Here is a 24,759-nt window from a genome sequence, read left to right as displayed (position 1 = left end):
CATGACATAAAGGATGCCACTCCAGACATCTACTGTTTGTGTAGCACAGGACTCTAATCATCTTTACAAGCACCATGAAGACTCAATCATGAGGTGGCCACTCGTCAGACTGGAGGACCACAAGAACTTGAACGGGAATGGCAGAGAGAAATGAGAAAAACATGCCTGCTGACACTGGACCCCCAAGTGAAAATTCTGCAGTCCAGGTGTCTTGCCCGCTGGAGGTAAGGCAAGAATAGCAACACAGAAGATGAAAAAGAGGCGTGGCTACTGGCAGGCCTTCTAACAATCCAGGGATTCTAGAAACACCTAATTCAATTCACACTTCAGGAACTGTGGCTTACCTTGCTATGAGAAAGCTGCTCACACTGTGAAAGTTAAAATTACTGTTTAATGCATTCTTACTTTTTTGAAATAGGCAGCTTTCCAGGAAGTAAGGGTCTAAGGTGCCACATGTCTTAGCATCTTCGTGGAACACACTTTTATCTTTGATCCCATCAGGACACTGTGCTTTGTCACAATCACCTGCAGCAGAACTTCTCCCAAAGGTCCCAAGCAGCAGGCTCCTAAGCAAGCATTCATTCCAGTGTCCCTAGGACATGCCCCTTATTTCCATGCAGTGATATGGGGACAGATGCCGGGCATGGAAAGTGCTTCTTCACTGGATGAAGCATCACAATTTGCATGGATGAAAACAGGTGACAATGGAAACAGCAGCAACAGAGGCATCATTCTGGGGAAATCTTCTTAGGAGATTTTAATTCCAATGGCTTGTTTGAATTCACGGTCTTGGGGCTCCAAGAGGTCATAGAAAACTTTGCTTTTATCAAAATATTCTCTAATATAAAGCAAATCTTCCAGGACATAGTTATCATTTTTCCCAGTCCAAATAGTCAGGCTGTACCTGTAATTAAGATGCAACAGAATTGTAAAGTTAAAAATGACAGGTAAGAAACAAACAGGAGCAACTCCAACAAGCCTAAGGAGACTTAGCTGCCACGAAGCAAAGGCACATGGGTGGAAACAATTCATTAGCAGTGACACAACCAAACCTTCCAATCCCATTCCTCCATCAACATCAAAGGGCTTAGAGACAAAAAGCAATTACATAACTGTTCTGTGTGAATTACAGGAGTGCTGAACAGCCTGAGAGACCCAGACTGACAGCCCTGGAAACAGGTCCAATGCTAGGGGAAGAAATGGAAGAGGCTGCAGTGCATGTTGCTGGTGGAGCCTGTTTCCCCAGACCATAAGCACAGCCATGCTCCAGGTCCACACCGGAGCCCTGCCATAGGGAGGACTCACTGGAGGGGGCTGTGAGGAGACGCCATGCCATGTGCGTCCTGTTCATGGACACAGACAGAGGTCCCACTGTCCCTGCTGCAGTCTTCTGTACAAAACACAAGAAACCCAAGAGATGTCACTGGGAGTGGCAAACTGCATGAATTTAGGTCCATTTCAACAGACTGGAAAAAAAAAGGGTAGGCAACTATTTATGGCTGAGAGAATGCACTCAGAAGGTGAGGGCTCTGCACACTGTCCCTGGAATTTCTTCTGGGGACACTATCACCGTGGCATTAGGTCTGGGGAGGCTTTCACAGCTGTGCCCACAGACCTGTTGGGATCGATGGGGACACCTGGACTCAGGATGACAAGGCAATCTCACAGTCAGGGACACAGTTTCACCCCTTTGGGTGGGAACATCACCCCACCAGACAGCATAGGGAAGAAGTGTGGGTTCTATCCCACAGAGCTATTACAGGACAAACTAACAAGAATTTTATACTACAGCTGACAACTCAAGAGAAAGAAAAATGAAAATCAGCGTTGGAAGAGGCACCTTTTGTTAAAAGGGAATTTTTAGGACCAGCCTGTTTTTTTTTTTAAAAAGTACCAAAACAGGTGAGCATCAGTAACTTTCATATTTTCATCTTTTATAGGTGGTTTAATTAATTTTTATCATATATTAATCTCATTAAATAATAGAATGTTGACATAGAGGAAGTTCCTGAAAAAGATGATGGAATTCAAAGATGAGCTATTTCATGCACTGGTCATTTCCCAGGAGTGTAGGTCTTACTGGGCACCCACTGTGAATCAAAGCTCCATGGGCAGCAGGGGTGAGAGGTCTGATGGCCTCGAGTTATAGCCTGGCAGGGAGAGCAGTCACAGCCACGTTCCTTCTCTTCTCCCACACACACGGTGCCTACACACGCCTCCTCACACTGTGACCTACACGCTCACTCGTCCACCGTTTGCTGGTCAACCAACACATACCTGTCGGATTTCCCTAGCAGCCAGCAGAGCTCAGAGCAGGACTGCCTGACGAGGGCCGCACGCACTGGGAAGGTGACGGGCTGCTGGAGCTCCCGGCAAACAAGCTCCATCGCCTCCACCATCGCCCAGCTGTACCCTGAAAAGGAAACCAAGGAACAGAGCTCTCCTCACTGCGACCCTCAGAGGCAGTTAAGGAAGAAATTGAACCATCAAATCCACAGGTGACATATAAAAACTTCCACTGAATGCAGAACAACTTAAGACACTTAACACAATAAAATATTTTGAATGGAAAATGTAGAGGGGGGAAAAAACCACAGTCTAAGTCACCTAAAGCAAATTTTGCAAAATACCAAAACTTCTGATGTTTAGACTTTATAATCTCTCCAGTGCAAAGCAAGTAAGGTTGGGGTGACTTTTACAGACTTTGTGGGTTGAGGCCCCTCCCACAGGTTTGCTTGTGTTGGCAATAATCTTATTTGTCCGTTTGTTTTTAAATATTTAGTGGTTTTTATTGGAAAGGCAGATAAGAAGATCTTCCATCCAGTGATTCACTCCCCAATTGGCCAACACGGCCTGAACTGAGCTGATCCAAAGCCAGGATCCAGGAACTTCTTCCAGTCTCCCATGTGGGTGCAGGGTCCCAAGACTTCATCTGAAGTGAATCCCTTAGTTGAGCAGCTAAATTCTTAGTGAATGTCCTTTAAAATCTGGAAAATCATAGTTTTCATTAGAGAAGACTACTGTTAACAGAAGCTGTCCTTACCTAACTTGAAATGTTCTTTTTAAAACATCTGCCATGTAAGAAGAGAGAAGGAAGTGCCAGACGGAGTGCAGGGACGGATGCGTGGCCTGGGCACCCCATGCAGCCACACCCTACCAGCCCATGCAGAGGACCAAGCAGGCATGGGGTGGGGGCCAGTTTCCTGAGGCGGCACCAGACTGTTTCCAGTTTGGAGCCTGTCATGGTGATGGCAGTCTCAGCCACTCTACTTCCAATCCCCTCTCAGCTAATGGCCTGGGAACAGCAGCACAACACAGCCCTAAGGCGTGGGTCCCAGGCACCCACGTGGGAGACCAGGATGAAGCTCCTGAGTGCATTCCACTTTGGCCGCTCTGGCCATTTGGGAGCAAGCCAGCAGAAGGAAGATCTCTCTTCTCTCTCCCTATAACTGTGCTTTTCAAATAAATACATGTTTTTTTTTAAAAAAATAAGTTTCCAGTTTATCTTCTTCAAAGATTTAAAATTATATTTTTGTTCATTAATGACATGAGTAAAATGATTAGAAAGCCAAAGCAGTGTAAATACTACTACTTTCCTGTTTCTCGGCCTAGAGGCACACAGCCCAACTACCACCCTCCCTAGAGCCGTGGGCAGTGAACGGCACACCTAGAGCGGGCTGCTCTGAGCACCGACTCTTGCACCTCCCACGGCGGTGCCTGGGCATAGCACCTGCGTGGTTCCTGGCTCCCACCCCTGCTCATGTGCCCCTGGAAGGGCGGGCAGCTGTTGATTCCAGAGGCAGATGGGAGCTCTCAGCTGCACTCAGGGACATGTAGGGAGAGAACCAGGCTCTCTGCCTCTCAAATTTAAAAACAAAACGAACCAAAAGCACTCTCCATGTAAAAACAGGAAAAGTAAATGCATAAAAATGAATGCCCAGGACACAGCACAGAAGAGGCCAGCGTCTCCGCAGGCTCCAACATTCTACACAAGTCCTTCAGCACTGGTCTGCCTTTTGGCTCTAGACGGGAACCCACTGCTTAGGGGTGTGTGAAGAAATGGTGGGCAGTGCAGCAGGCAGCAGATGTAGGCAGGGAGTGCGAGGAAGCCCCAGGAATCCAGCCGTCCAATTCAAGGCCCTTTCACGGGCAGGGGCAGCACTCTTCAGCCACTCTCACTTCCAGCTCACATCACTTGACCAGCCTTTATTACCACATCTGCACCCCTCATCTGACAGAAGCAGCCTGCCCCACATTCCCCGTGGGGGCCGGGGGGCTCACTAGCTCTGAGGCTGAGTGGGGCTTGGATTCTCTGTTAAGGAGGCCATGCATGTGAAACAGGGGAATACTGTGTGGGAACCATCACCTTCGTTGGGCTTCTCAGCGTGCCATCCGGTGGTCCAGCCCAGAGACAGGGTCACATCCGGGAAGAAGGACGTCACGGTGTCTATGAACGGCCCTGCCTGCACTGCCGGATGTGCTCCATTGGGCCCTGCGAGCACGTCGGCATTGATCCACACGGGCCGCTGCAGCTGCTCCTCCACCTCCTTCAGGAGCACCATGGATGGGGCCACGGCTGCCAGGCTGAAACACATCCGACGTACAACACAACTGTGCAACACGGTACCTGAACCCAGTCTCGGGGTGTGGCTCTCGGCCATGAGGGTGCAGTTGGTGTTCTGCCCATATGTGAGCGACATCACCGCCAGGGAACCAAGGTGAGGTCTGAAACTGCCTTCACATGAACGAACACTCACATCTCAGGGAATGTCTGATTGACAGCACAGGAAACACACATACTGCTGCGGCCAGCCCACGTTGATCAGTCACTCAAGACCCTGAAGGCACAGACTCTCCCTCTAGAATTCTTGTTTAGTACCCACACGCACCCTTCTGAAACTGCCTGTGAAGTTCACAATTACAATAGTCCCCTAAATCTTTTCACATTCCTACAGGTTCCTTTTCCAAACACTAGAGACAAGCCTGTATCAGTTAACGTGCATCAGCAGCAGCCAACTGCCTGCACTGACCACATTAGCTCTGGCTGACACCACAGACTTGGAAAGAACAAGCAGGAACACCTGGAGCTCACATACTAGTTTCTGGTACCCAACTCCGGTTTTCCAGAAAGGAAAAGCAACAGTTGGAGTCAGAGGAGAAGACTGCTTGGAATTTGACAGGAAGGATGCGGCTGCAGGTCGGGGTGAGAGCTGATCTCCAATGGTGGAGTTGCACAATACCCTTGCTCACTAGTAAACATAATCCAGCAAATGATGTGGTCAGCAAGCAGGGTCTCTACTTGCATGGGGAAGGCCAAAAGGGGTGGAGAGAAGTACTTGGAGGTGAGAGGGTGCTAAATGTTCTCTCTGCAATCTGCCTTGGGGATCTGTGGCTTCCCATCACAGTATTCACTGTGAGCCAACTTTCTCAGAAATGAACACAGGCCTCAATTCAAGCCCAGGAGACAGGCTTGCCGGTGGTCTGCAGACATTTTTAAAAGTCACCATCATAGAGGCTCATGAATGCCTTACTTCTTGGACTGAAGAAATCGGAATCCTTTCTGGAAAACCGGAGTTGGGTTCCAGCAGGCCGAGGGCCTCCACCTTCAACCATGTGATGACCACAAGCAGATCACAAAGGCCTCCTGCTCAGCTGGGCAAAGAGCAAAGGAGCCATGGTGTGTGTCCAGCACTGCCATGCGAGCCAGACGGTTCTCCTACGATGCTTAGAATGGCATCTGACACACTGCAGGGGTTCAGACATTCTCTCCTTTTCAAATATGATTTATGATATTCACACAGGGTGGGCTGTGCAGTGGTACAGCAGGCTAATCCTCCACCCTGTGGTGCCAGTATCCCATACGGGAACTGGTTCACGTGCTGGCTGCTCCACTTTCAACCCAACTCTCTGCTTATGGCTTTGGATGCAGAAAGGATGGTTCAAATACTGGGTCAGTGTACCTGCGTGGGAGACCTGGAAGAAGCACCTGGCTCCCAGCTTTCAGTCAGCTCAGCTCTGGCCATTGTGGACATCTGGGGAGTGAACCAGTGGATGGAAGACTTTGTATTTCCTTCCCTGTAAAATCTGCCTTTCAAATAAATCTTCAAAAAAAGAATGAGCAAAATCTCTTTCAGTGACTTAGCTCTCTTGTGGGAGCTGAAGGGGTTTTCTGACTCTACCACAAAAAATTCCAGGGGTAACACAAACAGTAGAGCACGTGGAAGGGCCAGGAGGCCTAAACCTTTAAATCACCAAGCACCAGAGCTCAAATGTTTTATGTCATGGCATGGGTATGCTGGACTGGCCCCCGAGGCCCAAGACGTGCTTCTGGCTCTGTTGTCAGAGCTCAGCCCCCATCCTCTGGTGCATGATTGAAACAAACTTTACCCGCTGAGCACCAAAATGCTTTCTGATTGTAAGCTATTATTTGCAAATCCTGGTCAACCCAAACCCTAGCACCTCTGGATTCTCCATATTCACTAAACAATGGGGCTTACTGAGCCCTTCAACAAATGGTTACAGTCATCTTAGTAATTGTACAAGATTTCTAAATCCTTACCTATTTCCTTTTTAAATTTTATTAATCATTTATTTGAAAAACTTACAGAAAAAGAGAGAAAGAATTTCCATCTGCTGGTTCACTCCCTAGACACCCTCATGGGAAGAGCTGGGCCAGGTTACAGCCAGAAGCCAGGAGCTTCTTTTCAGGTCTCCTGTGTGAGTGCAGGGGCCCAAGCACTTGGGCCGTCCTCTGCTAGGGGGTGCGCATTTAGCTTGGCAGTTCCCATGCTCACATGGCACCCTGGAGTTCGAGTCCTGGCTCAGGCTCCTGATCCTCACACTTCCTGCTCATCCCGGACCCTGGGAGGCAGGAGTGCTGACTGCATCACCAGGCTCGACTCATCTCCCAGCTTCCAGAGCTAGCCTAGCCCTGGTCACCACAGACAATCAGCACATGGGAAACTTCTCTGTCTTTATGTCTCTCTCTCTCAGAAATAATGTTTAAAACATTTTTTAAGTAGGTCACCCAGGCCTGGTGCAGTAGCCTAGTGGTTAAAGTCCTCGCCTTGAACGAGCCAGAATCCCAGTTCTAATCCTGGCTCCCCACTTCCCATCCAGCTCCCTGCTTGTGGCCTGGGAAAGCAGTCAAGGATGGCCCAAAGCCTTGGGACCCTGCACCCACATAGGAGACCTGGAGGAAGTTCCTGGCTCCCGGCTTCAGATCAGCGCAGCACTGGCCACTATGGTCACTTGGGGAGTGAATCATCAGGTGGAAGATCTTCCTCTCTGTGTATCTGACTTTGCAATAAAAATAAAATAAATCTTTAAAAAAACAAAAAAGTAGGTCACCCAGAGATGAGGCAGGCTTCCTCCCTGTCAGCAGACGCCTTTCTGGGATTGCTATACTCCTTGCATCACCTATCATTTTTACATTTATCAAACCTGCAAAAGATCTGATATTAACTTTGCTCTTCATTATCAATGTCTTTAAAATACTATTATTTTTAACTCTGGTTATTGAAGAATTGCAAGTAACTTCTTTTACGATTATGTACACTGAATCAGATGTGCATCAACTACCTCACAAAATATTCTCAACTCCAAGGCCACATTTTAACAAAAGGAACAAACTAAATTTAACTTAGGGGTGAGCATTGTGGTACAATGAGTGAGGCTGCCACCTGCAACACCAGCATCCCATTTGGGAGCCACTTGCTCCCTCTGACCCAGCTCCCTGATATTAGCCTGGGAAAAGCATCACAAGATGTCCCAAGTTCATGGGGCACCTGGAAAAAGCTCCTAGCGTCAGCCTGGCCGAGTCCTGGCCAACGGGGCCATCTGAGGAATGAATCAGCAGATGAAATATCTCTCTCTCTCTCCCTCTCCTTCTGTAACTCTGACTTTCAAATAAACTAATAAATATTTCTTTTAAAAAAATTAAGTTTCACTTCAAGGTGCCCCCGAAAAACAACAACAGCAAAAGATGCAGTGGGGCTTGGGTCTGTTCCTGACGCATAACACAGTCTGCAACTCCATTTTCGTTTGGACATACTGCAGAGCGAGGCTGTCAGGCGTGGCCAGAGGCACCACTCTCCCCCAGGTTGTTCTGTAAGAACCAGAAAATGCATAGGTACCTCTTGAAATCCAGCTTGATGCCTTTACTGCTTTTCACCACCTCCGCGAGCCACTGCTGGAGGGAAATGTCACTGCTGGTCTCAGGAGGATGGGCCATGACCGGCTGTCCGTGGCTTGGCCCCTCGCTGGCCAAGAGGACATCGGCCTCAAGCATGAGAACAGCACCTGTGCACAGGGAGGGACTTCAGCAAGTGCCCGAGAGCCAGGGCCAGAACTGCAGGCATGCCCTTGCCCACCTCCTTCTGAGGAAGGAGACAGGGCATGCCAACAACCACGGCGAGGCCCTCAGCCAGGGCCTTCTACCTGTCCTTGTTTTCCCCAGGAGAGCACATGGGTATACCCAGAAGCCAAGGACCTCTCCTGAGCTAAACGGTGTTACATTACTGGCAAAGGTGCAGTTATGGGGTGGTGGGGAGGTTCAATAAGCATCTGTTGACATTTCCTGGGAATAAAAAATGGCATTTTTATCTTCTCATGCCTCTAGTTAGAAATGGTGCGCATTTATTGCTCCTGTTTGAATCTTCACGGGAAATCCTTTTCTTGTGTCCTAAGCTCAGCGGCTTTTAAGGACTTCAGATGACAAGGCAGGAAAGCATCCAGGAGGAGCCCGAGGCCCATCTTCCACCTGCTGCAATGTTCAGCCACTGGGTCCCAATGTCACCCCGCCCTCTGCTCAGGGTGGTGGCTTGTCATGGGGACAGCGCTGGGCCCTGATGTTCTCGGGGCTCACTGCACACACTCAGAAGCCCCTCTTGTTCTCCAGCACTCCTGTCCCACACCAGCATCCCTACAGTGAGCTGACACCGGACTCTGCCTTAGGCAGCAGGGACTCACTGTCAGGACAGTGGTCTTTGTTTGCAGCGGCACAGAGCAGCCAGTCACAGCTTTTCCACAACCACAGACCAGGGCATAATGGTGTAGGGTGCCAAGGAGGGACTGTGGGAATCACGTGGGCTAGGCCACTCCTGCCACAGTCCCGCCCCATCCTTAGGCCCTGCACAGGAGACACACTGCCCTCATATCCACCTGGATAGGAAGGACACTGCAGACCCCTGAGGGACCTGAGGCCTTGCTTGGCAGCTCAGGTATAAATCCTGCCCCAGATCATCCACTGTAAACATTAACCACTCAACGGATATTTGCGATGCTACCAACTAAGGCACAAACACATGCAAAACGGGCAACCTTAATTCTAAAATACCTTATTCAAATCATCAGGACAATTTAATTATATGTTAGGGTTTTAGATGAGGCATTAAAGGGCAAACTGCACTGAGAAAATAAGAAATTTCTTCCTTTAATACAACTTTTCACTTTATAAAAGCATTTTAATGTCTGTGCCAGCTCAAGATTTATCCTTGGACTTCCTGTCTTGTACCTGACTATCCAAAAGGGGCTGCCACGAGCCCCTCACCCAGAGCCCAGTGCCAGGGGCCGCCCTGACTTACTGCCCAGTGCCTCCTCCAGCTGTGCCTTGCGGTTAGCTGCATGATACCATGTGACCTCCGCACCATCTTCTGCTGCAATCTCCTTCCTTCGCAGGAAATACTGCAGGATATTTTCACTCCAAGACCCTAAAATAACAGGTTTGTATGAAAAAAAAAAAATACCGTTAAAGAAGTGTAAGCATTTTGTTAAAAAAAAAAAAAAGCCAACTCTGACACTTAGTAACTTAGCCATTCAGCCTGTTCATGGGATACAGTGTGCTGTCTCAGTACCTGAATACAATGTGTAACCATCAGTTTAGGGTAACTGGCCTACTCATCCCTCCATTTCTCAATCCTTTGTTAAAACACGCAAAATGCCTATAGCAGTGACTGAAACACACAGATGCTTGCCAAGCACAGCAGCCCCGAGCTATGAAGCCCAGGAAGTTCATTCTCCTCTCCCACTCCTCCTGTACCATTCAACCATCCTCCTCCCCTTCTTCCCTCAATCCCTGCCCCATACACACTTCCAGGATCCTGGTCTCCCACCCTGTGAGATGGACTTTCTCAGTTTATCACGTGTGGTATCTGATAACGTCCTACAGGTTCATCCCTGTTGCTGCAGGTGGATGAGTAACACTGGATCGTGGCCACAGAGTACATTTGGGTCATCTTTTCATCCATCTGTTGACCTTGGGAATGGTGCAAGGACACATGTCTTTCTGCCACAGACTTCCTTGCTTTCTCAGATCTCCCCAGCAGGGGTCTGCCAGGTGTTTCTGCAGCCCTGTCTCTGGTTTCCTAAGGCACATCCACAATGGTTTCCACATGGCTGTGCTTGAGTTCCTACCAACTGCGCAGGAGGGCTCCCCACCAGCACTTGTGAATTGTTTTTAAAGATTTATTCATTTGAAAGGGTTACAGAGCAAGAAGCAGACAGAGACTCTTCCATCTACTATTTCACTCCCCAAACCCAGCACACAGCCTCCTAAGGGTGTGCCCACTTTCTGGGGATGGGGGATGAATCTTAGACTATCAGCTCAATGCCCACGTGGGCTGTGACTACTAGGCGCCCGGCCCCTTCCTCTGCTCTCCCTCCCTTTAACACCAGCACTTGTGCGCCTGTCTCCTGACGCGAGCAGCCGCCACTGTCACAACTGCTAACAAAAATCCACAACTTACACACGAGAATCCCCTCTGGAGGTTGCACTCCGTGGGTTTTCACACACGTGGATGCCCTATTCCCACCATGGCAGCATCACTCGGACAGGGGGTCTGCAGCCCTGAGCCCCCTCCCCACACAAACCCCGAGGGGCGCAGTGGGGACAGTAACTCCCGGACTCTGGAAGCCCAAATGGCACATTTCGCTCCTTAATCAGACTGACCAGGCTGCCTGGGGAGAACTGAAAACGACCGAAGAGCTTTCAGAGGAGCGAGTGCATCCAGAAAAGGCGGTGTGGACACACACTCTGGTGTTTGCAACAAGGCGGACAAACGTCCCGAGACCCTCGCCCCCGCCCCACCACGTTCAGATCCCAGCAGCGGTGCCCCCTCTCCCACACACACACCACGTGCAGATCCCAGCAGCGGCGCCCAGACCCCAGAAACACACCACTGTGTCCACTCCAAATTAGACTGTCCACGCCTTGGGCAACCACAGACTCCCTGCAGCTTCCCCAAGTGACTACCAACGACGCGCCAAGAAGGACTAGCGGGAGAACTGCAGCCCCAGCCTCACCTCACGCACCCCTTGGCTGGGGACGCGGAAGGACGAGGGCGCGCCCGGCCGGCCTTCCGGGGAGCCCACGGTGGGGCGGAGGGGAGCCTGGCCCTCAGGGAACGGGGTGACGGGGTGGCAAGGAGCCGCCCGCCCGGCCCTCAGGGAGCCCACGGCGGGGCGGCGGGGAGCCCGGTTCTCAGGGGAGCCCGGCCCTCAGGGAGCCCACGGCGGGGTGACAGGGCGGCGGGGAGCCCGGTTCTCAGGGAAGCCCGGCCCTCAGGGGAGCCCACGGCGGGGCGGCGGGGTTGCGGGGAGCCCCTCAGCCAGGGCGGGCCGCCAACCAGGCCCTCGCGGAGACCTGAGAGGATTCCTGACCGGCCCACGCGCTCACCAGAACCTCCGGGTGCTGTCATGACGACGGACGCCGGCCATCTGCGCAGGCGCGCACTGGGCTGGGAGGGCGAGATCACCCGACCTCTCCCTCAGCACCAGGTCCCCGGGAGGAAGCTAGGGAGAAGCCACTCACCTGCGCGTGCGTGCGCAGCGCGGAGCCGGAAGGGGCGGGGCCTGCCACAGCTGACCACGCCCTAGGGGCAGCCTGTCTCGGGAAGGGTGCCTTGGCCAGTCCCGGTTTCCTGGTGTGTATAACAGTTTACAGGGCACCCTTTGGTTGTGCTGTTGTGCTAGATTTTGAAATCCCCAGATAATCATCAAGTCTGAAGTCGGAGCTAAGGCATAAAGGTGGTTTATTCAGGTTAACTAAGGTCTCCCAGCCACCTCCCCCAGCCCAGCATGGCTGAGCGGGGGAGGGGCAGCCGCTGCAGGATCGGCAGGAAAGGCAAACCGCGGGCGCGACCCAGTGAGAGAGCCCAAGCCCCCCAGTTCTTATACATTTCAGGCTATTAATTATACAGTCATGATTTAGCAGGCTTCTATTGGTGGGCTTGAAACAAGCAACTTTCAAAAAGTACAAATCGATGAGGTATAGGGCGGTGGATCTTACCTCCTTCCTGAGGAGTGGTCTGCCTACGTGACCTGCCAGGTGTCCTGCCGGGTGTCACGTAGGCTATCAGGCCTGGAGTTCACACAGCCCCCAGCCAAGCCATTAAGGCGGAATCACAAACGGCAAAAAACATTCAGGTTCTTCAGTGCCATGATGCGTGCTTCTTAGACAGCTCATAATTTAGCTTTTTTTTTTTTTTTTTTTAAATCCAATCTGTGTCGCATTAGGTCATCTGAGATGGCTGGATTTCAGAAGTCTATTGTAATTTTCTTGTCTCTTATAGTTTTGAAGTTTGTTTTCCTGCGGTGACAAGAGCACTGGTGTCTGCTGTCTGCGTGTGCCCTCTGCTTGTAAGGCCGCCAGGGCACAATAGCGAGGGTCGCACCCTAACGGCCTAAGCTTATCCAAAGACCCAATCTCTGTTGCCTTAAAATCTCACATTGTTAAGAGATTTCATCACTTCTGGTTGTTCTTTTAAAGGAACATACATCTCAACAGCCTAGCAAGCAATTTCCAGAAATAATTTCTCCAAGGGTGTCTTTGTGCGTGCAGAGAGGACGACTACTTTTCCTCTTGGCATTCTCTGCACTCAGCATATACTACTTGTGGCAAGGAATCTTTAAGTGTGAAAAAAAAATTATAATTGCTTAGGAGCAGTTGATCAGTTTAACCAATTTTTACCTGAAACTGCTCAAGGACACATGGGTATCTGTATTGATCACTTAGTATTGGTTGCCGCATATAGCACACTAGGCAGCTTTCAGAAGTTAGGAAGCTGGGGCTCTCCAAGCAGGAGGGGTGATTCTCACAAGATCCCCGGAGATCCACCCAGAGAATGGGGGAGCTGCAGCCAGAGGAGCCAGTCTTGCAAGGTGTACTGGGCAGTAACATCCCCCATGTCACCGTCCAGAGTGGAGGCCACAGCCCAGGGGTGAGTGCTGCGGGATGCCTCTCTGCGGGCCACCATTTTGTCTTGCAAACCAACCCACCTGTGTTACATGCAGCGATTCATGAGAAAGAGATTAAATTAGAATCCCTTCGGTCATTTGTAACATCATAAAATGCTATTGTAAGGAGTTATTCCAATATCCCTCCCTGGACCCGGCGCCATTCCTTCTTCCTCACAGCTCATGAAGTTCGCGCCGGTCCAGCCATCCACCAATCAGATGTAACCTGACATTCCACCTGAGAATCCCACCCCAATCTTCCAGCCCCCTCCCCAACTCCACCCACTCGCCAATCATCCCTAGGCATTCACCTGCAGGCGCAAATCCCCTGGGGGCCTGGCCTCAATCCCTCCCAATCCCCACCCCCTATACTTGGCAGACAAAAAGCACCCCCCCGCCCAGGTGCGGCCCGCTCTCTGGTCTCTCCCTTTCTCTCTCCTCTCTCCCCTTCTTTCCTGATCTTCACCACCTCTACCCTGTTCCTGCCCCGTTGGAATAAACCTCCTAAGATGCCTCGTTGCGTCTTGTGTGTTTCAGCTCATGGTAAAGAACCAGGTTGTGGGAATTAGCAGCGCGTAATAATATCGTAATATCCTATGAACTAGAACTCTACCATCTTTTTAAATAACTAACAGCTATAAACGATTTTATCAATGCTTATTGCAGAAAATGCTTCCCAAGAGGGATTAACTTTAACTCATGTGTCTTTACAAACAAAAAAACCAAAACAGAACATTGGAAATGGGGCTGAAAACTACTAAAAATTTGATGCAGGAGAAGTACCAATGTGTCGGGTGATAGAAAACACATCTAGACCAAGGGCTTAATGTATGATGGGAAAATGAAGTTTTAAAATACAGCTCAAGCAAAAATAACCGTATCCAGTATCTTAGTCATAAAACTGTGTCAGACAATAATGCTCCTGGGGGCCGCCACAGTGGCACAGCTCGCTAAGCCTCGGCATGCAGCACCGGTGTCCCATACGGATGCTGGTTCAAGCTCAGTGGAGTGAGTTGGAGAGAGCTACTGCACTGTTAATATACTAATATCACTTCTGTATTTGGAAAAGATGAGGGAAGGAAAGCAGCCTTTTTGTTTTGTTGCTGCACCTAACCCATGGAAAAATTCAGATCTAACTTTTTTTAAAGGATTGCCTGTGGGGATTGAGGAGCATATGGGCAATACACACACGGTGGGAAGCAAAATTCAAATTTTAATACTCATTTTGAGTTTTGAATTCATGTACATATTACACAAAGCATTATTTTAAGTTCACAAAAAAACTAAAACCTAGGCTGGGATGGAAGTTCGTTTTATTTCAAGACAATAAAATGTGAATCACATTAAAGCTATGATTGCCACTGCAAAGTAAAAACTGTTCTTTATATAGGAAATACTATAATTTAGGCAGCTGAAATGTCACAATCACACTATTAAAGGGTGAACTATTCAGAAAACAAAGACAAACTTAAATTTCCTTAAAAAGAAAACTGCCTGGCACAGTGGCCTAGTGGCTAGGGTCCTCATTTTCCATGTGCTGGGATCCTATGTGGGTGCCGGTTCTGGTCCGGTGACCCCGCTTCCTGTCGGCTTCCTGCCTGTGCCCTGGGAAAGCAGTCAAGGACGGCCCAAAGCCTTGGGACCCTGCACCTGCGTGGGAGACCTGAAGAGGCTCCTGGTGCCTGGCTTCAGGTTGACTCACTCCAGCCATTGTGACCATTTAAGGAGTGAACCAGTGGTTGGATGATTTTTCTCTATCTTTCCTTCTCTATGTAAATCTGTCTTTCTGATAAAAATAAATCTTTACAAAAAACTGTCTTTCTACAAGATTATATACTTAACAAAATTTCAAAAAAATTTTAAAGATTTATTCATTTATTTGAAAGGCAGAGTTACAAAGATAAAGAGGGAGGGAGGGGAGAGGGAGGATGGAAGAGGGAGAAAAGAGAAAGATCAATTCTACCTGCTGGATCATTCCTCAAATGGCCACAGTAGCTGGGGCTGGGCCTGTCCAAAGCCAGGAGCCAGGAGTGTCTTCCCGACCATGTGGGTGCAGGGGCCCAGGCATTTGAGCCAATTTCTGCGGCTTTCCCAGGCCATTAACAGGGAGCTGAATCTGAAGTGGGGCAGCCAGGATTTGAACTGGTACCTATATGGGAAGCTGGCATTGCAGATGGCAGATTTACCAACTCTGCCAGCACCAGATTTACAGACCTCTTGCTCAGACAAATGTAATGCCCACTACTATGAATCCTGAGGGCAGGGGTATCCCAGCTCAATACTGTCTGCCCACCAGGTCCCCATGTGTGCGGCAGCCATCACACACTGCTGCTCCACACACTTGGTGTCAAAATACAAAAGACTATTTTATTCATCCTTAACCAGTGAAGCCTAGGGGAGTGCTCTGTATAACAAACACACAGACTGTCAGATAGTTCCCTAAATACTTCATATTTCAAAATTCAGACAAAGAGTAATACTAAAAGCGTAAGATGAAAAACAGATGGGCATAGATTCAGTACCAAGAGCTGTTCTATTCCTTCACCCTTCACTGAACCCTCAGGTAGCAGTGGGAAGGCCAGGACTGCACTAAGTGACAGGTGCGCTCAGAAATGGGCAGCACACCTACTAGGAGGACTCCATCCCCACTGTCTCTGAATTGAAGACTTTCAGGAAACAAATCCCCAAGCTACCTGTTACGGAAGAGCCTTCCATCACCTAGCTGTTCTAAAGTAAGTTCCATGACCTCCACTGTGCATTGCTTCCACTGCCAAATAAACACACACCATATACAGAGAAAGGTTGGTTTGCAATCATTTTTATCTTACACCATTTCAGTAAATTTCATAGGTTATATAACATGTTATCTTTGAACACGCCACGTTTGATCCTGTCTATGATGTAAGGGAGCTGTTTCCGGAAGCCTGATGCTCTCCCTCAGTCTGCATCTTTGGCTGGTTCTTCAGGTGTGGGTCACCCGCGAGCACACGCTCTCACGTCTTTCCCAGCCTGACACAGAGATCCCGCGTTAGAACCCACTCTTTGGGCTGAGATGCTTCTTTAGTATTTTTCTTAAAGCCAGACATTTTAGTGTAGTTTCTTTTTCTTGAGATACACAATGAGTGTTTTTGATACAAAAGCATATTTCATGTAAGAAAAAGCATCAAACTGATTACACTTAAATACCTCAAATGACAGGATATTTGCCCTTTGCCTTGTCTTTCTCCCTTCTGCCCACCCTGTCCCCTGAAGCTTTTTTTTCTTTCTTTTTTTTTTTTTTTTGCTATTTCAAGAAGAAAGCTTTATATGTTTCAAATATATAGAATGTACTTGTGGTAATATAATAGCCTGTTATAAAAATAACCACCATATAAAGAATTTAAAGTATGAAAAAGTTCCTTAAAGTTTATACTTATTAGTGTCAATGAAATTATTCAGGATTATCAGGAAATTTCTAAGGATTAATATGAAAGTTAAAAAAAAAAACAACAAAGAACCTGTTCCAGGCTGCATTTATTGCTACACCATGACTGCATCGAGGGTCGCTCGGCCTGTCATTGGTTCCTCTCAGAAGCAGTATGCTTTGGAAGAAAACAAGGAAAAATAACGTGATACAAAAATATCCACTATTTATAAATTATGAAGGACTTATAAAATATATACCAAACCATATGTCCTTGCTATAAAAACAATATACTTAAATATAGAAGCACAAAATCTCGAAGCACCCACACTTATTTTAAGAATACCCATTTAATCAGGAAAATGATATATTATATATATATATAAAATAATTTGAGGAGAAAAAAGGCAATCTTCTGATTTTCATCTCAACAGTTTTTCTAATCATGGAGGTAGGTCTCCACTACAGTTATACAAATAAGTTACCAGCTTTATTCGGAGAGCTCTGAGCTCTCCCACCTGGTGTGCCCACTGGAGGACACTGACAGACCGTGGAGGGCAGTGCCCACCTGACAGCACACAGCACAGATGCCTCTCACAGGCAACATTTGTACAGCGCCTGTATTCAGATCCTTCCCGGCTGGAGGAGCTACGCCTCAGTGCAGATGCTTTGGCTTAGCGTGGAAATAACAGCAAATGCTACAGATGTCTTGCAGGTAAAACAAAATCTTGTCTTTTTAGTAAAGCTCCAAACTGCGGCTCCCTTAAACGTTCAGATATTTAAATATTGTGCTAATGTTTTAAGATCATGGCTGCCTAAAAAGCAAAGCATGTGTGTTTCAAACAGTGAACGTACTGGCTTTTAGTGTTTGTGGCATTTCCGTTTTAGTGCTACAGTTAGGGTTAACAAATCAGTTAACAGTACATAATCGGACACATCCCCTGACTAAAAGAGGTGCTCTAGAATGAAGAACACCAGTTCCATTTCTAAGGGCACGCTGGAGCTGGCGGTGCCCCCGTGGATGACAGGGATGAGGGCGCTGTCAAGATCATTCAGGTACTGCTGTGGCAGAATCTGGCCTTCAGACCCTGCCTGGAACTCAACCTGGAAAAAAGGGAAGACACCTGTAAGATAACCTCAGCAAGCAAACACAAAGTACAGATATTTTAGAAATCCAGTTTAAGCATGTTCACGAAACATTTGAAATATTTTTTTATTCTTTTTTTTTTTTAAAGATTTTATTTTTATTACAAAGTCAGATATACAGAGAGGAGGAGAGACAGAGAGGAAGATCTTCTGTCCAATGATTCACTTCCCAAGTGACCGCAACGGGCCGGTGCGTGCCGATCCGAAGCCGGGAACCTGGAACCTCTTCCGGGTCTCCCACGTGGGTGCAATGTCCCAATGTACTGGGCCGTCCTCGACTGCTTTCCCAGGCCACAAGCAGGGAGCTGGATGGGAAGTGGAGCTGCCGGGATTAGAACCGGCGCCCATATGGGATCCTGGAGCGTTCAAGGCGAGGACTTTAGCCGCTAGGCCTGATACTTGAAATATTTTTATAAAAACTGATAGATTCTACTTAGGAAAGCAGCAGGGCCCCTGCACCCGAGTGGGAGAGCTAGGAGAAGCTCCTGGCTCCTGGCTTCAGCTTTACCCAGGCCTGACTGATGAGGCTGATGGGAGTGAACCAGAGGATGAAAGACCTCTCTCTCTTTCTGTAACTTTACCTTTCAAATAAATAAATAAATATTGTAAAAACAAAACAACAAAAAAAATCACTACATTTTTATCCCCTGGAAATAAAGAATTCAATGAATTAAAAGTGAAAACAAAAAACAAAAAACACTGTACCTCAGGAGCAGACGAAGGCCAGAAGCAGTAATCAAATTTGAAAATTTCACTTTCATACTTTCTAGAATTTCTATCATGTAAATACAGGGTCTAGTCCCTTGGGCAGGACCGGTATGGAGCAGAGCATGCTGTGAGCAGATCCCACCCTGCTGGGTAGGAGAGCTCACTGCAACACAGCCACGCCATGTGTTCACAGCCCTCAGTGGCCGTTGCCACAGGACAACAGAGCAGGCCAGTCAATGATGCCAGAACTATTGATGGGCCTTTCAGAAAACGCGCTTGCTGACTCTGTGTGCAGTTACCAGGATGGCATGCGTGAAGCATGGGACACACAGCTGATGCTCAATGCACACGCGTTTTCCTCCTACACCCCAAACAAAAGGTCAGGGGGAAAATTCCCATCCTTTTAATGTACGCTACCTTCATTTGAAAACCACATCACACAACATGTCTTACCATGTCAACATCGATGGAAACTCTGAGTCCAATCTTATTTATCCAGTTACTCTTGAGAGTTTTCAAATGTGGGCACAGTGCAGCACTGCACGCCATGGCGATTTCTTTGGCAAACTGGTAATGAGTGGATGAAATAGATGTATCCTGGCCCTTTAGGAAGTAGAATACCTGAAATGTATTTAATTAGGAAACAAGTCATAATTAATATTAAATATAACTTTAAAAAATACAACTGCTACTTAAATTCAACTTTAATAAAATTCTCTTAGTTCCAAGAAAATCATTAGCTGAGAGAATTCTATGTATATATAGCCTGATCTATTAAAAAAAAAACACTTAAAATTAACTTTTTAAAAAGAGATTTATTTATTTTTATTGGAAAGGCCGATTTACAGAGAGAAGGAGATACAGATCTTCCACTCACTGGCTCACTCCCCAAATGTATATAACAGTCAGAGCTGTACCAATCCAAAACCAGAAGCCAGGAGCTTCTTCTGGGTCTCCCACACTGGTACAGGGTCCTGAGGCCTTGGGATGTCCTTGACTGCTTTCTCAGGCCACAAGCAGGGAGCTGGACCAGAAGTGGAGCAGCCAGGACATGAACAGGTGCCCAGACAAAATCCTGCAATTGGAGGTAGACAATTAGTCAGCTGAGCCATCGTGCCAGCACTGGCTCAGCTATTTTTACCGTACAATTAACTTGCAGATTTGAAAGTCTTGGTAATTCAGTTTAGAGAAAGGTATCAGTTCATCTAGTTAGGACATCTGTATAACATTAAGATCTAACAAAATAAGAATGTTCTACAGGGCCTGTGTAATGGCTCCATTGGCTAATCCACCCACTTTAAGTGCCAGGATCCTATATGAGGTCCACTTCCCATCCAGTTCCCTGCTTATAGCTTGCAGAAATGTAAGAGGATGGCCCAAAGCCTTGGGACCCTACACCTGTGTGGGAGACTTGGAAGAAGTTCCCGGCCTGTGGCTTCGGAATGGTTCAGCTCCAGCTGTTGTGACCACTTGGGGAATGAATCAGTGAATGGTTCACTCTGTCTCTCCTTCTCTCTGTAAATCTGCCTTTCAATTAAAAAAAAAAAAAAAAACTTAAAGAAAGAATGTTCTGCATTTTCTGCATTCTCTATGGTTTCTATTTTGCACATGTACAAATTACAAAGCATACACAGAATGTGATGCTGCTGCTTTCTTGACCAGAGAGAAAGAATGAGAAAGTTACACAGTGCAAACTTTAAACTAGGGATCGGGAGTATGCAGAACCACAATTTCAAATCCTCTCTCTTTTTTTAAATGGAACATATACAATTAACTTCCATAGGTAAATTATTATAAATTAATGCCAATAAAATATTTGTTTTTATAAAACACAAAGAAAATGAATATCAGCAAGTAACATAGTACAGGACGACTCCCAGGACAGGTGCGACTCCCAGCAGGCAGACAGCAGCACAACAGCCTGAAATCAGGCTGCGCGAATGCAGCATGAGAACAGTCTGCCATGGAAACGTGAGTGTCTCCAAGTGCACAGAACCCAGCATGGTAAACAGAGCAGGCCTTGTGGTCAGTGGGTTAAGCTGGTGCTTGGGGTATCCAATCCCCTACCTGAGCATGAGTTCAAGTCCCAGCTGCCCTGCTTCTCACCCAGCTCCCCACCAAGGCTTCTGTGCAGCAGACGAGGGCCCAAGGACTTCAGTATCTGTCACCCCTACGGGAAATCTGCTTGAAGTTCCAGGCTCCTGTCTGGACCTAGGGCCAGCTCTGGTCATCGCAGGTACTCGGGGCATGAGCCAGTGGAGGGAAGATCTGTCTCTTCCCAGACCCCTTCACACACTCCCACTGCTCTTTCAAGTGAATAAACCTTTAAAATATCAACACCCATATCCAAACCCAGCATGTAAGGGAGAGGAACACACTCCCCCTCAGATAGATACCTCAGTACACTTGACAATCTTCTCATCAGTGTCAAAATCGGCTTCCAATTTTATTTTTTCACTTGGAAATCCTTGTAATGATATTCCATCCACTGAACTGATAACACTACAGAATAAACATTAATACAACTGTTAGTATCAGGCTGCTTTGTATGAAATGATTTATTGACTTGCACAGATGGAATGAGGAGAAAACAATTACGGAAGTTCCAGTTTAAAACCACAAGATAGCGCAATTTCTAAAAACCAGCACATATTGATTGATTCTATCAGCTATCTCCTTGTTATGAGGCCTTTTTTAGACCTTGTTAAAATACCTTGAAGTGTCTGATGGAAAGGCTGTCTCATGAATTTAAAATTTTCCCTGCAGAATTCAACATTAGCCGTTTTTTCCCCTCCTATGCACCCTTAGCTAATTCCCAAGAAAGAATGCAACAGGGAACTGACAAGGGGACAGGGGCAGTGCTAACCGGCAAGGCCTCTACATACTATAACATGATCCTGTACACCCACAGGGGTGCCATCAAATCACAGCGACTCTTACTCAGCAAAGTCAGGTGTCATAAGGCGCAGTCTCCTGCCTTCCCCTGAGGTGCTTCATCATGGCCCCTTCCCTCGCTGACCGCCCTTTGACAGTGTCTAGCTGCCTGGCCAAGGAGACACTCATGGGGCAGTTTAGGCACAAGCTTCAAGAAATGAGTTGCAGTTAGAGTGCAGGTGTTTACACGAACAAAACAATTCTTATTTCCTTCACAGAGTGGTCTTTGTCATCCTCCCTGCCATCAGTGCATCACGCATTAGTAACAAAGGACTTCCTACCCTTGGTTTCCTCTTTCTTCAGAATCTACCCAGCAGATATCCACATACTCTCTCAGGTCTGAGGCATCAGCTTTCCCACACGTGATCTTAAAGTCCTTCTGCTCCCGCAGAGCTAGCCGCAAGGCATCCATGGTCTCTGGGGTTATCTGTACCATCAAGCCATCTACAAACGAGAGTCACATTTCACATTTACCAAATATCAGTCTGCATGACTAAGCCATAAAATACACTATCAGAATATGTTCTGTTCAAGATAAATCACTTGTTTTTCATCCCCATGGTAATTTTCCATTAGAATATAGGAGAAAGATACCACAAAGCTTTTTTTCCTTTAAAGTTGAACAAGGTGAATATCTGCTTTGACTGTGATCGAACAGCTGGTGGTAAGGGAACCCTTTTGTGATAAGCAAATTCACAGAGGTTCAATAAGTACAATCTCCATGTTGAAAACCTCAACACTACATTCAAACCTCAACAGCTGAACCCACAACTACCCAAGGGCTCTGGCTGGCACTGGCACTCTCCTCAAGGTGACCTGCTAACCCTACAAACCCTTACTGGACTGACAACTCAGAGTTAAAAGGTTAGGAACTTCTCCCCTTATCTTCCCCCATGCCCCAAGATACAGGAGGAAGAAAAAGACAATTTGGAAACAATGTTCTCACCCTCTTTCCCCTAACACTCACACTTCCCACCCTGATCAACTATGTAAACATCAATATAAAAATTTTTAAAAAGGGGGGTTGGGAAAGGGTCAAGGGAGTCCAACACAGAACAAAGTGGCTGCAGTCACATGGAGGCCAGCGGCCACGGTGCGTTAACCCGTGCTGCCACAACACGAGTCCCTCTTCTTCTTTGTCACTCTGCCTTCAAAACAAAACACACCATTAAAAAAAAAAAATCTACAAACAAAACATATTTGGAGACCGAGCCTTGTCAAGTTAAGGGGCCCTTACAGGCCCATCTTTGCAAAATGAAAAGTCGAGTCTACGCAGGCACAATGTAACTGATGATGAACATGCCTAATACAGCATAAACTTTCTTCAGAAAAAAAAAATCTGAAATCCCTAAAGCATATTAACAATGCACACAATCAAGAACTGCCATACGTGCAGAAACATGTGACCAACCCCACAGGCTACTAAACCAATCCCAAAATGGCTGAGTACAAATATTGTACCAAACCTATGTCAAATACGTGCACAGGCCCCAAAGGAACACATTCAGATAATGAAAAAGCAAACATGGATTACATGAGTAGGCACACAATAAATGCTAACGTAGAAACAGAATCTGGAAAACAAACAAAAAGAAATTCTAGAACTGAAAACTGAATCTAACAGAAATTAAAACCTTAATGAATATGCTTAATAGTTTTAAGATGGAAAATAATAAAATCAGAGAAAGCAAATGTAGACCAACAGAAATAACCCAATACTACAGTCGTAAAGAAAAAGACCGAAGAAAAATTATTAAAGCATCAATAACTGATAGAACAATATAAAACAACACCACACATATACATTCCAAGTCCCAAAAGAGAAAAGATATTTGGAGATGGAAAACTGGTGAAACATTTCCCAAGTTCAATGAAAAAATATTAACATAAGATGGCAATTAAAAAATACCCACAGAAAAATCAAAGGATCATTTTATTTTTATGTAAAAATCTTTGCAATCCATGCATAGCTTATTCATAACACTTCTTTTCCATCAGCTTTCTGAAGACCCCTTACACATATTCAAGAAGCTCAACAAATGCAGACAATCACACCTAGGTACACCGCAGATAAAACAAAAGATAATCGGATTTCCTCAAAACAGAATGAGGAAAAAGGTACATTAAACACATGAGAACAAACAGAATTACTGCTAATCTTTCATGAGAAACAGTGAAAGTTCCTTCAAATGTTAATACTATAACTACCATGTGACGTGGAATCCTACTTCTGGGTACTTATCCCAACAATTAACACCAGGCTCTCAGGGGCTAGAGGAACAGGTAACAGGGCCTCACTCAGCATGGGCCATGAGGACACTGGGCTAAGTGGCCCCAAGAACAGCAAGGTGACTCAGGAGCTGGCTTTGATCAAATGCAAAAGGGTGGCTGCCAGGAGCTGGGGGAGGGAGAGTGGGCGCGAACTCATCACGTGCATAACACCCACTGTGAGTTCCAGAGATATCCTGTGCACAACTCGTATCATGCTCTTAAAAAATTTATCTACAGTAGATCTTATGTAAATGTTTTTATCCCCATAACTAAAAAAACAAAATGGAAAAGAAACAAAGGAACTCAACAGACAATAAAAATAGTATCTTTAAATACTGAAACAGGTTCAAAGTAAAATGGTGTGGCTGACAACACTCATTTTCAACCATGAGAAAGGAACAAAGACATGTTCAGCCACGTTAAATCCATCAGAACTGCTTCACAAAAGACTATAGTATGTAAAGAACTTAGAAGTCAACACTCCTATCCTCAAAATGGCAAAAATGCTGAACAAACTGAAAACAAACAACTCTGCTAACACACATCCGAGAAACAAGCAGGTTGGGAAAGCTGCAGCCATGTCAAAACCACCAACAAGGCATCCCAACACCAAGACCTAACCAAAGTGTAAGGATTACAGGTAATGAGTGGGGAATCTCACATGCTCACATCAGAACAGATATGGACACAGAAGTGAATCATGGAGTGCACTGCTTTTTCAAAAAAGGGACTGACAAACATCTATCTGGACAGAAATGTTCATAAGCACTGCTTCTTTTATATAAAAAGCTCCACCCAATCTCCAAGAGAAATAATGAAAAACATAAAAACTGCAATGAGAAAGGCAAAATTATAATTATATAACTAGCTAAACCAAAAATCTAAAGGAATCTATGAATAAATTACTAGAGTTTAGCAATGCTGATAGCTATAAAATAAAATACCCATATTTCTATTTGCCAGCACAGTTAAAAATTCTCAAAAGATACAATTTAACCAGCAATAAAACATACAAGATATAGGAATATGAAAATAAATAACACTTAAATTTTTTAAAGCCTAAA

General features: G+C 46.5%; 2 protein-coding genes across 5 annotated transcripts in view; both read right to left on the bottom strand.

Moving 5' to 3' along the window:
* Nucleotides 1-596: 596 nt before the first annotated feature.
* FAM151B (family with sequence similarity 151 member B) overlaps nt 597-24,759 on the bottom strand; it is a 42,646-nt gene continuing 18,483 nt past the window's right edge. Inside the window, exons 2-7 of the mRNA XM_012927276.3 lie at nt 11,675-11,764; nt 9,585-9,710; nt 8,136-8,301; nt 4,367-4,584; nt 2,278-2,413; nt 597-904 (exon numbers count right to left, since the gene is read on the bottom strand). Coding sequence (XP_012782730.2) covers nt 748-904; nt 2,278-2,413; nt 4,367-4,584; nt 8,136-8,301; nt 9,585-9,710; nt 11,675-11,764 — 893 coding nt within the window. The 3' untranslated portion in view covers nt 597-747. The remainder of the gene's footprint in view (nt 905-2,277; nt 2,414-4,366; nt 4,585-8,135; nt 8,302-9,584; nt 9,711-11,674; nt 11,765-24,759) is intronic.
* Nucleotides 17,364-24,759, bottom strand: part of ZFYVE16 (zinc finger FYVE-type containing 16) — a 36,783-nt gene continuing 29,387 nt past the window's right edge. For all 4 annotated transcript variants that reach the window (XM_058656242.1, XM_058656240.1, XM_058656243.1 and 1 more), the window contains 4 exons: nt 21,706-21,868; nt 20,887-20,992; nt 18,944-19,111; nt 17,364-17,740 (listed from right to left, as the gene is read on the bottom strand). In XM_058656242.1, coding sequence (XP_058512225.1) covers nt 17,582-17,740; nt 18,944-19,111; nt 20,887-20,992; nt 21,706-21,868 — 596 coding nt within the window. In that variant the 3' untranslated portion in view covers nt 17,364-17,581. The remainder of the gene's footprint in view (nt 17,741-18,943; nt 19,112-20,886; nt 20,993-21,705; nt 21,869-24,759) is intronic.

Source organism: Ochotona princeps, chromosome 28 (genome assembly GCF_030435755.1).
Source record: "Ochotona princeps isolate mOchPri1 chromosome 28, mOchPri1.hap1, whole genome shotgun sequence".
NCBI classification, from domain to species: domain Eukaryota; kingdom Metazoa; phylum Chordata; class Mammalia; order Lagomorpha; family Ochotonidae; genus Ochotona; species Ochotona princeps.
This window is presented reverse-complemented; position numbering and strand designations above follow the sequence as displayed.